Here is a 14,454-nt window from a genome sequence, read left to right on the forward strand (position 1 = left end):
CTTGCCCAAGGTCACACAGCAGACAAGTGGGGGAGGATGGGATTAGAACCCAGGTCCTTCTGACTCCAAAGCCCATACTCTTGCCACGAGGCCATGCTGCTCCTCCAGATCTATAATTTAGTTTGTAACTTAATCTAGACTGTAAACCCACTGTGGGCAAGGTGTGTGCCTGTTTATTGTTATATCGTAGTCTCCCACGCTCTTAGTACGGTGCTCTACACACAGTAAAGGCTGCTCTACACACAGTAAACGCTCAATAAATGTGATTGAATGAGTGAAATGTTCATCTAGGTCTAGTTTGGAAAGGTGCTCTGTCCAGACAGACCCCCGCCCCTCCGCAGTGTCCCCCAACTTCTGCTCCTCATGCATACCCCTGCCTTGGCCCTGCCCCAGTCCTCTGCCTTGATTGTGGTGATGAGGCTTCTGACATATTCTGCCCCCCCCAGGACTACATCGACACCGAGGCGCTGCTCTGCGGGGACAACGTCAACCAGAATAACCTGCTCTCCTATGCCAGGGAAGCGGCCGACTTTGCCACCGATTACCAACTGCCATCGTTAGACTTCGCCATCAATCACTACGGCCAGCCCGATGTCGCCATGTTTGACTTCACCTCCATGTACGCCTCCGAGAACGCCGCGCTGGTTCGCGAGAGGGGCTCCTGTCGGCTCCTCGTGGCCCTGGTGGGCGACAGTTTACTCGAGGTGCGGCTCGGCTGGGTTTGGGTCTCTTAAAACCCACGCTTCCCCACTCTGTGCTCGTTCAGGCATTCATTCGTGCGCTCGTTTGTTCATTTCTTCCTTCGTGCATGCGTGCACGCATTCAGTCATTTCAATTTGTTGAGCCCCTCCTGAGGGCAGATCCCTGTTTTAGATGCTTGGGAGAGAACAATGAGCATCTTAAGCTCCGTCCTTGTCTTTGAGGAGCAGAAAGTCAAACGGAGGACACAGGTGGACTAAAGTTGTACACCAGTCAATCAGTCGGTGGTATTTATTGAGTGCTTACTGTGTGCAGAGCACTGTACTAAGCACCCACAAGGAGCTTACAGTCTAGAGGGGGAGACAGACAGTAAGAAAGTAAATGAATTAAGGATGTGGATGTAATTGCTTTGTGGCTGAGGGAAGGGTGAATAAAGGACGCAAATCCAAGTCCAAATTTCCTAAAGCCAAATCCTTTTTCTACCCAAGGCCAATATGTCAACCCAGCACTTAGAACAGTGCTTGGCACATAGTAAGCGCTTAACAAATACCATCATTACTATTCTAATGAAGCAGCATGGTCTAGTGGGTAGGGCACAGGCTTGGGTCTGGGTTTAAAGTTTCCTCAGTTACCTGATCTGTAAAATGGGGATTTTGAGCGTGAGCCCCATTTGGGACAGGGACTTTGTCCAACCTGATTAACTTGTATCTACCCCACTGCTTAGTACAGTGCTTGGCACAGACTAAGCGGTTTTCAAGTACTATTATTATTATTGTTATTATTATTAATGACAGAATTCCTGGCCATTGGGCCAGGGATCAGCCCTCAACCAGCTCTTTGGAAAGACTCCTCTGGCCTCTAGGGAAGCCATTTTTGTGGCCAAAATGGGTGGGGACCTGGGGCCACCAGACCTCCTTGCTGTCAGCTTGTCAGCATGCCCTCTTTTTTTTTTATGGTATATGTTAAGTGCTTACCTTGCATTAGGCAGTGTACTAAGCGCTGAGGTAGATACAAGCTAATCAGTTTGGATGAGGTCCACAGGGCTCACAGTTTTAGTCCCCATTTGACAGATGAGGGAACTGAGGCCCAGAGAAGTGAGGTGACTTGCTCAAGAGCACATGGCAGGCAAGTGGCGGAGCCAGGTGTTCATTCATTCAGTCATATTTATTGAGCTCTTACGGTGTGCAGAGCACTGTACTAAGCACATGGGAGAGGACGGTATGGCAATAAGTAGACATATTTCTTGCCCACAGCGAGCTTCCAGTCTAGAGGGGATGTTCATTTGAAAGACTGGTTGTCTTGTCCCTGGGGCTTGAGCCTTTTTCGAAAGCCACGAGGGTGGCCCGGAATCTGGATGAGGAGACAGTGGGGCTCAGATCACTGGCGGAAGCTGCTCCTTCGAGCCTCAGTGTCCCCCCTTAGATGGGAGGTGGCTCCTCTCCTCGCAGGTGGCCCCTCTGCTCACATGGCTGGAATTGTGGGCAGAGAACAGATCCACTTCTTCTGTTGCATTGTACTCTCCCAAGAGCTTACTACAGTGCTCTGAACAGAGCAGAAAAAGAGAAGCGGCATGACGTAGTGGATAGAGCACGGGTCTGGGAGTCAGAATGTCATGGGTTCTAATACCAACTCCCACTTGTCTGCTTTGTGACCATGGGCAAGTCCATCTCTTCTCTGGGCCTCAGTTACCTCATCTGTAAAATGGGGATTGAGACTGCAAAACCCATATGGGACAGGGACTGTGTCCAATCGGATTTGCTTGTATCCACCCCAACACTTAATACAGTGCCTGGCACATAGTAAGGGCTTAACAAATACCATCATTGTTATTATTGTTATATTAAGCGCTCAATAAATTCCACCGATGGATTGATTGAACGTGGGGCCCATGCTAATAATAATAAATAATAATAATGGTGGTATTTGTTGAACTCTTACTATGTATCATGCACTGTTCTAAGCCCTGGGGTAGATAGGGGCTAATCAGGTTGGACACAGTCCCTGCCCGACATGGGGCTCACAGTCTTAATCCCCATTTTACCGATGAGGTAACTGAGGCACAGAAAAGTGACTTGCCCTAGGTGACCCCAGCAGGCAAGTGACAGATACGGGATTAGAGCCCAGGTCCTTCTGACTCCCGGGCCCGTGCTCTAGCCACTAGGCCACGCTGCTTCTCTGCTTCACGCTGCTTGCCATTAACCTACTCACATTTCATCTTGCAGCCTTTCTGGCCCATGGGGACGGGCTGCGCTCGGGGATTTTTGGCGGCCTTTGACACAGCCTGGATGGTGAAGCGCTGGAACCAAGGAAGCCCTCCCCTGGAGGTTCTGGCTGAACGGTGAGTGTGTCCGACCGTGGCCGGCTCTGGAAGCCGCTTAGTACAGTGCTCTGCCCACAGTAAGAGCTCAATAGATTCGACTGAGTGAATGAATGAGAGACAGACCCCCGGGCTGGTTGGCTATGTCTCCAGAGACCAGTAAGTTCTACTGTGTGCACTGTATTAAGTGCTTGGGAAACTACAGTATAACAGTATGACAGACATATTCCCTGCCCACAGTGAGCTGACAGTCTAGAGGGGTAGACAGACTTTAATACAAATAAATGACAGATATGTGCATAAGTGCTGTGGGGCTGGAAGGGGAGATGAATAAAGAGATTTGCAGTAGTCTAATGGCTGGCTCTTAGGGAACTCAACCAAACCCATCTTTTTGTTTTATGGTATTTTTTAAGTGCTTATTATGTGTCAACCACTGTCCTAAGCACTGGGGGAGTTCTGAGGTAATCAGGTCGGATACAGGCCCTGTCCCCCATAGGACTCAAAGGGAAAAGGGCAGGCAGGTGGCAGAACGTGGGCCGGAGGGAAGTGTTTGAGTCGTCCCCACCCTCGTGTGCCCCAGGGAGAGTCTCTACCGCCTGCTTCCTCAGACGACTCCCGAGAACATCAACAAGAACTTCGACCAGTACACCCTGGACCCGGGGACCCGCTACCCCAACTTGAATTCCACCTGCGTCCGACCCCATCAGGTTTGTTCATTCATTCGATTCAATCTTATTTATCGAGCGCTTACTGCTTGCAGAGCACTGTACTAAGCGCTTGGAGAGTACAATTCGGCAACAAAGAGAGACAATCCCTCCCCAACAATGGGCTCACAGTCTAGAATGGGGGAGACAGACAACGAAACCAAACAAGGTTGACCCCCTGCCCCTTCATCTCACGGGGCCAGAGCCTGAGGACCCCCTGAGTTCAGGCTAGCAGCCTTCCCTCGGCCCTGGCCCTGGGCGGGAGGGAGAGACAATGGTGGGCTCTCCCGGGGTCTAGTTTCTGAAGGCGGCGGTTGTTCCCAGAACCAGGCCCGAGGGAAGGTTCTGGGAAAGTGGGCTCAGTCCAGTCAGACCTATGGCCCTGGGTTGGAGCTGACGGTGGTCCGCCAAAGCGCAGTGAGCGGGGGCCACTCTGTCTTGCCACCCTGACTAACCAGTCCACGGGGGAGGGGGATGTCCAGACCTGGAAGGTAGTTAAACTTTGGGGGAGACATCCAGACTTGCAGGGCGTCTACATACAGGGGAGGGAGTCCAGAGCTGGGGGTCTGTCACAATGACTGAGCAGAGCTGGGGGGCAGCTACACTGGTCAGTTACAATGTTAGTCGCACTAATATTGGGATTCTGTTGTAGCGTCCGCTCCCAAGTGCTTAGTACAGCGCTCTGCATGCAATAAGTGCTCAAGAAATACCTTTGATTCTAGGTGAAGCATCTGTACATCACTCAAGAGCTGCACCACTTCCCCCTGGAGAGAGCCAGCTCTGTGAGAAGATCCATCAGCCTTGCTCGACGGGGTAGGCTTTCCTGATCTTTTGACCCCCACCCCCCCGGGTCCTGCTATAGAAAGACCCACCAATAATAATAACAGTAATAATAATTGTGATGTTTGTTAAGTGCTTACTATGTCCCTGGCACTGTACTAGGTGCTGGAGTGGATACCAGCAAATGGGGTTGTACAAAGTCCCTGTCCCATGTAGAGTGCTCAGTGTCAGTCCCCACTTTACAGATGAGGTCACTGAGGCCCAGAGAAGCGAAGTGACTTGCCGAAGGTCACAGAGCAGATAAGTGGTGGAGCCGGGATTAGAACCCATGAACTTCTGACTCCCAGGCTCGTGTTCCATCCACTATGCCCTGCTGTTTCCTCTACCCTTCTGCCGATGGGGGAGAGGATGACAGACATCTGCCCCCTCTGGTGACCAGAATGGCTTGGCCCAGCTTAGAAAAGGGGGTTGGGGTCTGGAGTGAGGGCCCACCTCTCTCCTCTGGCAGGCCTTGCTCCCCACGACCCACGGAGAGCTCGAACCCAGAGTTTCCGCCGTCGTAATGTTGGGTTTTGCTCCCGCCGGCCTTCTAGAATCCGACATCCGTCCTAATACGCTGCTGTCCTGGTGCCAGAAGCAGACGGAGGGTTACTGGCGTGTGGAGGTCACGGACTTGACCACTTCCTGGCAGAGTGGCCTGGCGCTGTGTGCCCTCATTCACCGCTTCAGGCCCAACCTCATGTGAGTATGTGGGGACCAGGCTCGGGAGGAAGCCTGCAACTCTGGGGGAGCCCAGGCCGGAGCAGGGGCATCTACACTGTGGGGCGGGATGTCTGGAGCTGGGGCACAGCTACACTGGGGGGTGGGTGGGCAGCTACATTTGGGGACAGATGCCCAGAACTATAGGGAAGCTGCACTTGGGAAGCCCAGAGCTGGGGTTCAGCTATACTTCAGGGGAGGGTTGTTCAGGGCTTGGAGACAGTTACACTTGGGGGGATAGTCAGACCTGGGGGGGTCATCTACAGTGTGGGGGTGCAGAGCTGGGGGTCAGCTACACTGTGGAGGCAGAGCTGGGGAGCATCTATGTGCTCTGCACATAGTAAGTGCTCAATAAATACAATTGATTGAATGAATGAATCCAAACTGAGGGGGCAAGCTGGGGGTCATCTATACTGTGGAGCAGAGCTCAGGGGGGCAGCTACACTGGGGCTGGGGCAAAGCTGGGGGCAGATATGCTGGTAAAGCCCAGAGATGTGGGACATCTATAGTGGGAGAGCTGGGATTGAGGGAAAAGTAAGAAGAAGAATAATGATAATAGTAATTGTAGTCATTTGTCAAATGCTTACTGTGTGCCAAACCCTGTACTAAGTACTGATCTGATACTGAACAGTCAGATCAGACATAGTCCCTGTCCCATATAAGGGGTGAGGCAACAGGTACTGAATCCCCATTTTACAGATGAGGCAACTGAGGCACAGAGAAGTGAAGTGAATTGCCTAAGGTCACAGAGCAGGCAAGTGGTGGAGCTGGCAGAGCAAGACCGTGGCCTGTGGATAGGACTGGGTTCCCTTTTCACTTTTAGAAACTTAACGTTTCCTTCTTTGGCTTCTCGTTTCTTCCCCTGTCGCTCTGGCTGGCCGGGGTTTGGGAGCAAGGGTAGAGTGAAGACGGCCTTTTCAGACCTGTCTGGATTATAAGTTCACTGAGGGCAGGGAAGATGTCTACCGACACTGTTGGTAACGTACTCTCCCACACGCTTACTTAGTCCAGTGCCTTGAATAAAATAAGCCTTGCACGCTTATTCTGTGAGCCACCGTGTGGGACAGGGACCAAGTCCAACCTAATTCACTTGTATCTACCCTAGTGCTTAGAAAAGTGTTTGAGACATAGGAAGCACTTAACAAATACCATTGACAAAAAATAAGCACTCAGTACATACCACCGATGGATTGATTGACCTGCGTGCGTCCCCAAATCTCACTCCACCTAGGACTCGCTGGTCAGTGGCCTGGAGCGGCCTCAGGGAAGGGATTAGGGAAACCAACTTGTGGACTGTAGGACGATGACTCTTTGCCATGCCGCCGCACCACCGATGCTGTCAGGGAGACCCTGGGCTATACCCTCACAGTGGTGGAACAGCAAGGCCGTGGCCAACCTGAGGCATACCCACCTGGGAGGACTGGTAAGGTGGGAGACTGGTCAGTCTTTGTCTCCCACACAGTCCCGCAGGCCCGGGGAGTGCTGCTACTCTCCCCTCGGGTGACTAAGACCTCCAGCCCAAGAGCTGCAGATAACCTCAGGAATGTCACGGGTATTGAATCCCCCTTTTGAGGATGAGAGAACTGAGGCATAGAGAAGTGATGCGACTTTCCTAGGTCACACAGCAGATGAGTGGCAGAGCTAGGATTAGAACCCAGGTCCTCTGACACCCAGGGCCGTACTCTTTCCACCAGGCCTCGCTACTCTCCACCACGAGCCGGCCGTTCAGTGATCCTACATTCTGGGGAGGGCCTTGGCTTTCTCTGGCACCATGGGGACTGAGATTGTTTCTTCCTGCCATCTTCCCAAACAAGAGTTTCATAGTAATTATAATAATTATGGTACTTATTAAGTGCTTACTATGTGCCAAGCTCTGTTCTAGGCACTGGGGTAGATGTGCCTGTCTACTTGTTGTTTTTTTGCTGTCTGTCTCCCCCTTTCAGACTTTGAGCCCATCGTTGGGCAGGGATCGTCTCTATCTATTGCTGAATTGTATATTCCAAGCGCTTAGTAGAGTGCTCTGCACACAGTAAGCACTCAATAAATATGATTGAATGAATGAATGAATGAATGAATGAATGAATGAATGAATGAAAATGAGGTATTCAAGTTCCAAGCCAGCTTCTGGGCCCCGTTTGAGGGTGGTCCCTGTCTTAGATTGTGTAATCACGAGACGTCTCCCCTCTTCTTCCAAGCCCAGTCCCCTCGCTTGTCGACCCCTCCCTTCTCATCCGGCCGGGCTACCTGGGCCGTGCTCCCTGAGGGTTCACAGAGCCGTCTGCTAGGCTGAGGAAGAGGGGGATGGCGGAGGGTCCCGGGGGACTCTGCTCTGGCCAGCGGCCAGTGGTTCCCACCGAAACTCCCTGACTCTCCTCGCTTTGCTTCGTAGTGACTTTGACTCCCTTCAAGAGGAGGACGTGGCAGGGAACAACCAGCTGGCGTTTGACGTTGCTGAGCGGGAGCTTGGAATCCCTCCGGTCACCACGGGGGAAGAGATGGCGTCCGCCCGGGAGCCCGACAAACTCAGCATGGTCCTGTACCTCTCCAAGCTCTACGAGCTCTTCGAAGGGTTGCCCCTAAGGGCTGTGGGTAAGAGACCACTTCTTGTCCCGGAACTGGGAGAAAATAAGTCCCGAGGTCAGCCTGCCCTGGATACTGGTAGAAGCCATGAGCTGGTTGCCCCTTGGGCATCCATCCTCTTGATTAGAGGTGGACCACCCAACACCCTGAACTCACCCCCTCTCCTTTGTTAGCTCTCCCTCTAGCACATCCCACCTTGGAATGCTGGCCCATGGATCTCTCCAAACCTCCCAATCCCATTGGCCTTTTTGGAAGAACAGTTCCCTGAGGGGATGGATTCTTATGGAACAATCAGTGGCATTTATTGAGTGCCTACTGTGTGCAGAGCACTAAACTAACCCCTTTGGAGAATACACGGTAATAGAGTGGGTAGTTACATTCCCTGCCCACAATGAGCTTACAGTCAGTCTACCATATTTATTGAGCGCTTAGTGTGTGCAGACACTGCACTAAGCATTTGGGAGAGTACAATATAACAGTATAACAGACACATCCCCTGCCCACATCGAGCTTACAGCCTAGAGTGGGAGAGAGAAATGAATATTAAGAAATGCGTTATGGCTATGGACATAAGTGCTGTGGTGCTGAGGGAATGGTAAATAAAAGGTACAAATTCAAGTGCAAGGGTGATGCAGAAGGGAGTGGGAGAAGAGAAAATGAGGACTTAGTCAGGGAAGGCCTCTTGGAGGAGATGTGCTTTTAATAAAGCTCTGAAGGTGGGGAAGAGTTATTGTCGGATATGAAGAGGGATGGACTTCCAGGCCAGAGGCAGGGCGTGGGCGAGAGGGAAGCGGCAGAAGTGTTTCTCTCCCTTAGTCCGCTCTGAGCCTGTCCCGACTCCCAACTTCAGGGAGGCGTCCCCCGGCTTGGGAGACTGTGGGATGGATGCTGTGGGTGGGCTCCTGGTGGTGCCTCTGAAATAGTCAGGGCCCTTACATCCCAGAAACTGCCTTCTCCTGAATTGAGTCCTAAAAAGAATGATGAGGGAAGAAGGGAGATCGGCAGACAGATGAGCACACCCGCAGGACTTTACATGAGAAACACAAAACACAGAAGCTGCCTGGCCTGTCTGCTTAGTGGAGCACCCCCAGGTTGTTCTCAGGGGTTCCTAAGGGCTTCTGGCCCTCTGTGCCCCACCACCCTCCCGATCCCCATCCAGAAGCCCCCTGGGTTCGACACTTCTCCCCTGAGTGGTTTCCAAACCCAGCACCGACCCTGGGCCCCTAGACCCACTGCCACCCTGCAGATCCCCTTTCTCTCAAACAGATTCCACAGGTCAAAACAACGCTCTGTTCTCGGACAACTCGACCGTCTTCAACAGCCACCTGAACCTGATCCTTCCCAGAAAGCGAACCCCGAGGGTGAGCCTGCTTTCTTGCAGCCCTTTCTCCCCGTTCTGTCCCTCCCTCCTCTTGATTCTGGGGCTTTCTTGCAACTCTTTCCCCCCCTCCCCTCTCCTTTCTCCCTCTCCATCCTGTCCCTCCCTCTTTTCTGACTTCTGGGGTTCTCTGTGCATTCTCTCTGTTTCTGGGGATTATCTTTATCTAGCCCAGTGCTTATAATAGTGCTTGATACATAGTAAATTTTAACCAATACCACAATAATAATAACTGTTATTATTAGCATAATATTTGTGAGGAAAACTGTAGGCAAAGCACTGTTCTGAACTTTGGGGAGAGTATAGAAGAATAAATAGACAAAATCCTGTTCACAAGGAGCTTACAGCCTGAAAGGTGAGCCAGGTGCTAAAATTATTTATGGACAGGAGGAAGAAAGAAAAAGAGAGGTGTCCAGGATTAGTTCATATTTAATAAGGTCTGGGGAATATGTCCTGAAGTGTTGGGGGGATCTTGTGAGTCCCCTCTGGACTGTAAGCCCATTGTGCGCAGGGAATGTGTCTGTTATATTGTACTCTTCTCAGCACTTAGTACAGAGTTCTGCACTCAGTAAGTGCTCAATTAATACTACTGCTGACTGACTGACTGATTTCACCATTGCCGACAGACTGCAGAAGTGCCAAAGTCGCAGTTAAGGAAATGTTATTGGTCTTTGAGGAAACAGGGTCTTCCTGCCGAAAGATGCTTCATATTCCCTCATTACCTGGATCAGTTCTCCCGGGAAAATTGGCAGACCACAGGAGAGGAAATATTTTCCAGAAGCTAAAGTGCTGAGGGTTTGGTGTGTATAGGCTCCCAGAACACAAGAGAGCAGTGATTTGTAGGGACCCCTCCTTCTCCCTTCTGTCTTCTCCAAAAGCAGCATGGGAAGCAGCATGGCCAAATGGATAGAGAAAGGTCCTGGGAGTCAGAGGACGTGGGTTCTAATCTCAGTTCCACCACTAATCTGCTGGGTGACCTTGGGCAAAGCACTTCATTTCTCTGTGCCTCAATTACCTTATCTTTAAATGAGAATTAAAATCCTTCACCCTCCAACTTAGACCATGAGCCCCATGTGGGAACACAGTCCAACCTGAATATCTTGTATCTATCCCAGTGAGCCACCTTCTCAGGCTCGTGCCTGGAGAGTTTCCAGTACTCTACCAGTCTCAATTACTGGAGGGGGAGTTGAGCAGAGGCCTATCCATTCCATTCCTAGCTTGGGAAGTGGCTAGCGAGTGGAAGGCGATCTGCTACAAGTCAAAACTCACCTATGCTGGGCAGCAGCAGCACGGGAGAGAGTCGAGGGCAGAGACTCAAGTTTATGGCGCGGAAGGAGGCAATGGTAAACAATTTCTGGATTTTTACCAAGGAAACTCTATGGATACACTACCAGAACTATGGCAGATGGTGGTGGGGCATTCTAGGAGAGATGTGTCCATGGTGTCGCTTTGGGTCGGAGACGACTCGACAGCTTAAGACAAGCCAAGATCCCAGTGAGCAGTATAGTGCTTGACACATAGTAAGCGCTTAACAAGTACCATTCAAAAAAAAAAAATTCAAGAGTGATCACAGTCTAGAGCAAGATAGTGCTTAAAATGGGGCGAGACCATGGGCGTCTCTGCTGTCATTTCTCTCTTGTGTCTGTCCAGATGTTGGTCTCTGGTGGCTCCTACGACTAAACGTAGCTCCCTGAGGAAATTGCCACTCCCGTTAGGAAAAGACCTGTAGGAGTTCAGGAATGGATCGGGGGAGGCGGGGCTCATTTCTGGGACCCTCCAGGACATTGGGAGAAAGCATCTCAGGAAACACTTGAAGGCTTGACTGGATCTGAATCCAACCAGTCAGCCTCCCACCCCCATCGAGTAGGAAATGTCCCGATGAGACTCAGTTCCTCTCTGACCTGAGTTACTCACAAGGTGAAGCTGATCAGGTTGCTCTTTGAGGTCATTCGAGTCCGTGGCTGGCTGCAGAAAATGTTTTCTGACTTTCTTGTGAACTGCGTCAGCCAAGTTCAGAAGGAGGGTCAGGTTCCAGGTGCTTGTGAGGAAGGGGTGGGGCAATAGCATCTCCTCAGGACAGGGCGACAGTTGCTTTCCTAAACCGAGACGTGGGGAGCAAGACTGTGCTGCTTCTCTGAGTGAAGGCAAAGTCCATGATTAAAAAAAAAAACACAAAAATCCAAAAAACCCCACATGCACAAAAAAGAAAAAAAGCATTCTGCCTGGTAGGACATTCTGTACTTTTACACCCTTCAGGCTGTGTCTCCGAGCAGAGTGGTGCTTCCAGGCTGGGAAACTAGATGACTCAGAGGCAGGGCTGGCCTGGAGCCATAGCACGGGGAATAAAGCCATCTGTTTGTCTTGGTTTGGGCCCAGATGGTAGGGGGAAAATCACTTCCATCCTCCAAATAGTGATTTACGAGAAGAGGAGGAAGATGTTAAAAGGAGGGCAACACTCTTTGATCTCCCATTTTGACGCGGGCCTGGGCGACCAGAGGTCCTGATTTTGACAAGCTTTAAAGGACTCCCCTCTGTCACTGTCCTTGACTGCTCAAAACGGAGGGTAGAAAAGCAAGCTGGAATGGAAAGTTTTCAATAAACAGGGGTCTTTCCACAGAAAATATCTCACAGCAGGATGGCCTGGTTGCAGCGCCTTCCTACATGGATTTTCAGTGTGAATGAAAGTTGATACTGTGACACTAAATCACCCAATAGCAAAGACTGAGTGGGTCCTCCTGTTGGTGTGAGGTTTGGTATCGGGATCATGTAGCTGTCCTTTGGATGGGAGGAAGTGCACGGTACGAGGTGGTGCTGAGCAAGAAGAGAGAGAGACCGCGTGGGAAACTAGTTGTGAAGTGGCATCGTCTAGTAGAAAGAGCATAGGCCAAGGAATCAGCAGAAGACCTGGGTTCTCATCTATGCCACTTGCCTGCTGTGTGAATGTGGGCGAGTCACTTAATTTCTCTCTGCCTCGGTGTCCTCTTCTATAAAAAAATAATGATAATTGTGGTATTTGTTAAGTGCTATATAGGTAACAAGCACCGTGCATAGCTCTGGGGTCGATACACAATAGTCAGGTGGGACACAATCCCTTTCCCTCATGAAACTCACAGCCTAAGCAGGAGGGAGAACAGGTCTTGCATCCCCGTTTTACAGATGAGGAAACCGAGGGACAGAGAAGTTGAGGGTCTTGCTCAAGGTCATTCATTCGTTCATTCATTCAATAGTATTTATTGAGCGCTTACTATGTGCAGAGCACTGTACTAAGCGCTTGGGATGAACAAGTCGGCAACAGATAGAGACAGTCCCTGCCGTTTGACGGGCTTACGGTCTAATCGGGGGAGACGGACAGACAAGAACAATGGCACTAAACAGCGTCAAGGGGAAGAACATCTCGTAAAAACAATGGCAACTAAATAGAATCAAGGCGATGTACAATTCATTAACAAAATAAATAGGGTAACGAAAATATATACAGTTGAGCGGACAAGTACAGTGCTGTGGGGATGGGAAGGGAGAGGTGGAGGAGCAGAGGGAAAAGGGGAAAATGAGGCTTTAGCTGCGGAGAGGTAAAGGGGGGATGGCAGAGGGAGTAGAGGGGGAAGAGGAGCTCAGTCTGGGAACGCCTCTTGGAGGAGGTGATTTTTAAGTAAGGTTTTGAAGAGGGAAGGAGAATCAGTTTGGCGGAGGTGAGGAGGGAGGGCGTTCCGGGACCGCGGGAGGACGTGACCCAGGGGTCGACGGCGGGATAGGCGAGACCGAGGGACGGTGAGGAGGTGGGCGGCAGAGGAGCGGAGCATGCGGGGTGGGCGGTAGAAAGAGAGAAGGGAGGAGAGGTAGGAAGGGGCAAGGTGATGGAGAGCCTTGAAGCCTAGAGTGAGGAGTTTTTGTTTGGAGCAGAGGTCGATAGGCAACCACTGGAGTTGTTTAAGAAGGGGAGTGACATGCCCAGATCGTTTCTGCGGGAAGATGAGCCGGGCAGCGGAGTGAAGAATAGACCGGAGCGGGGCGAGAGAGGAGGAAGGGAGGTCAGAGAGAAGGCTGACACGGTAGTCTAGCCGGGATATAACGAGAGCCCGGAACAGTAAGGTAGCCGTTTGGGTGGAGAGGAAAGGGCGGATCTTGGCGATATTGTAGAGGTGAAACCGGCAGGTCTTGGTAACGGATAGGATGTGTGGGGTGAACGAGAGGGACGAGTCAAGGATGACACCGAGATTGCGGGCCTGCGGGATGGGAAGGATGGTCATGCCATCCACGGTGATAGAGAAGTCTGGGAGCGGACCGGGTTTGGGAGGGAAGATGAGGAGCTCAGTCTTGCTCATGTTGAGTTTTAGGTGGCGGGCCGACATCCAGGTGGAGACGTCCCGGAGGCAGGAGGAGATGCGAGCCTGAAGGGAGGGGGAGAGGACAGGGGCGGAGATGTAGATCTGCGTGTCATCTGCGTAGAGATGGTAGTCAAAGCTGTGAGAGCGGATGAGTTCACCGAGGGAGTGAGTGTAAATGGAGAACAGAAGAGGGCCAAGAACTGACCCTTGAGGAACTCCAACAGTTAAAGGATGGGAGGGGGAGGAGGCTCCAGCGTAGGAGACCGAGAATGATCCCACAGCACACAGGTGGCGGAGCCAGGATTAGAACCCAGGAACTCTGACTCCCAGGCCCGTGCTCTAGGCCATTCTTCAGAGCTCAGCACTATCAGTCAAAGCTGCTTTAAGCACAGTCCTGGCACAATCCATTGACGTTCTCTGTCCGGGCCCTTAGGCCCCACACAAGGAGTTGGACAGTCGCGTTAGGCAGGAGTTAACTGTGCTTTGCTCCCTGTTCTAGGTGGAAAGTAAAACTGAAGAAAATGACATGAACAAAAGACGACGAAAGACCGTAAGCCATTTTCCAGAGGTGGGTGCTGCTCTGTCACCTTCTTTATGAAAGAGAGACACTTGAGAGGATTCTGTAGATATGTTCGGAAAAGCCACCGATGTCCCCCAGGGTCTGTGGAATCTTTTTCGGATGAGAGCATCTGGTTACTGGCCATTTTGTTCCCAACAGAAACCCCTACAACATCAGAGATGCTGCTTACGTTTCACTGGCTTCTCATATTCCAATTCGTGTTCACGTGTTTTTTTCTTTAATGGTATTGGTTAAGCACTTACTATCTATAAAACACTGTTATAAGCACTGCAGTAGGTACAACTTAATCAGGTCAAATTCAGTCCCTGTCCCTCATGGGTCTTAAAGTCTAA

At 51.1% G+C, this 14,454-nt stretch overlaps 1 protein-coding gene and 1 non-coding gene across 11 annotated transcripts in view; both read left to right on the top strand.

The window, feature by feature from the left end:
• MICAL2 (microtubule associated monooxygenase, calponin and LIM domain containing 2) overlaps positions 1-14,454 on the top strand; it is a 197,449-nt gene that overhangs the window by 93,370 nt on the left and 89,625 nt on the right. For all 10 annotated transcript variants that reach the window (XM_029059580.1, XM_029059579.1, XM_029059582.1 and 7 more), the window contains 8 exons: positions 447-704; positions 2,922-3,037; positions 3,597-3,723; positions 4,443-4,533; positions 5,094-5,241; positions 7,649-7,848; positions 9,106-9,200; positions 14,042-14,110. In XM_029059580.1, the coding sequence (XP_028915413.1) occupies positions 447-704; positions 2,922-3,037; positions 3,597-3,723; positions 4,443-4,533; positions 5,094-5,241; positions 7,649-7,848; positions 9,106-9,200; positions 14,042-14,110 (1,104 nt within the window). The remainder of the gene's footprint in view (positions 1-446; positions 705-2,921; positions 3,038-3,596; positions 3,724-4,442; positions 4,534-5,093; positions 5,242-7,648; positions 7,849-9,105; positions 9,201-14,041; positions 14,111-14,454) is intronic.
• Positions 10,339-10,476, top strand: LOC114810770. The gene has a single exon (XR_003758464.1). It is a non-coding gene; the product is annotated as a small nucleolar RNA SNORA7 (small nucleolar RNA).

Source organism: Ornithorhynchus anatinus, chromosome 3 (assembly GCF_004115215.2).
Source record: "Ornithorhynchus anatinus isolate Pmale09 chromosome 3, mOrnAna1.pri.v4, whole genome shotgun sequence".
NCBI lineage: Eukaryota > Metazoa > Chordata > Mammalia > Monotremata > Ornithorhynchidae > Ornithorhynchus > Ornithorhynchus anatinus.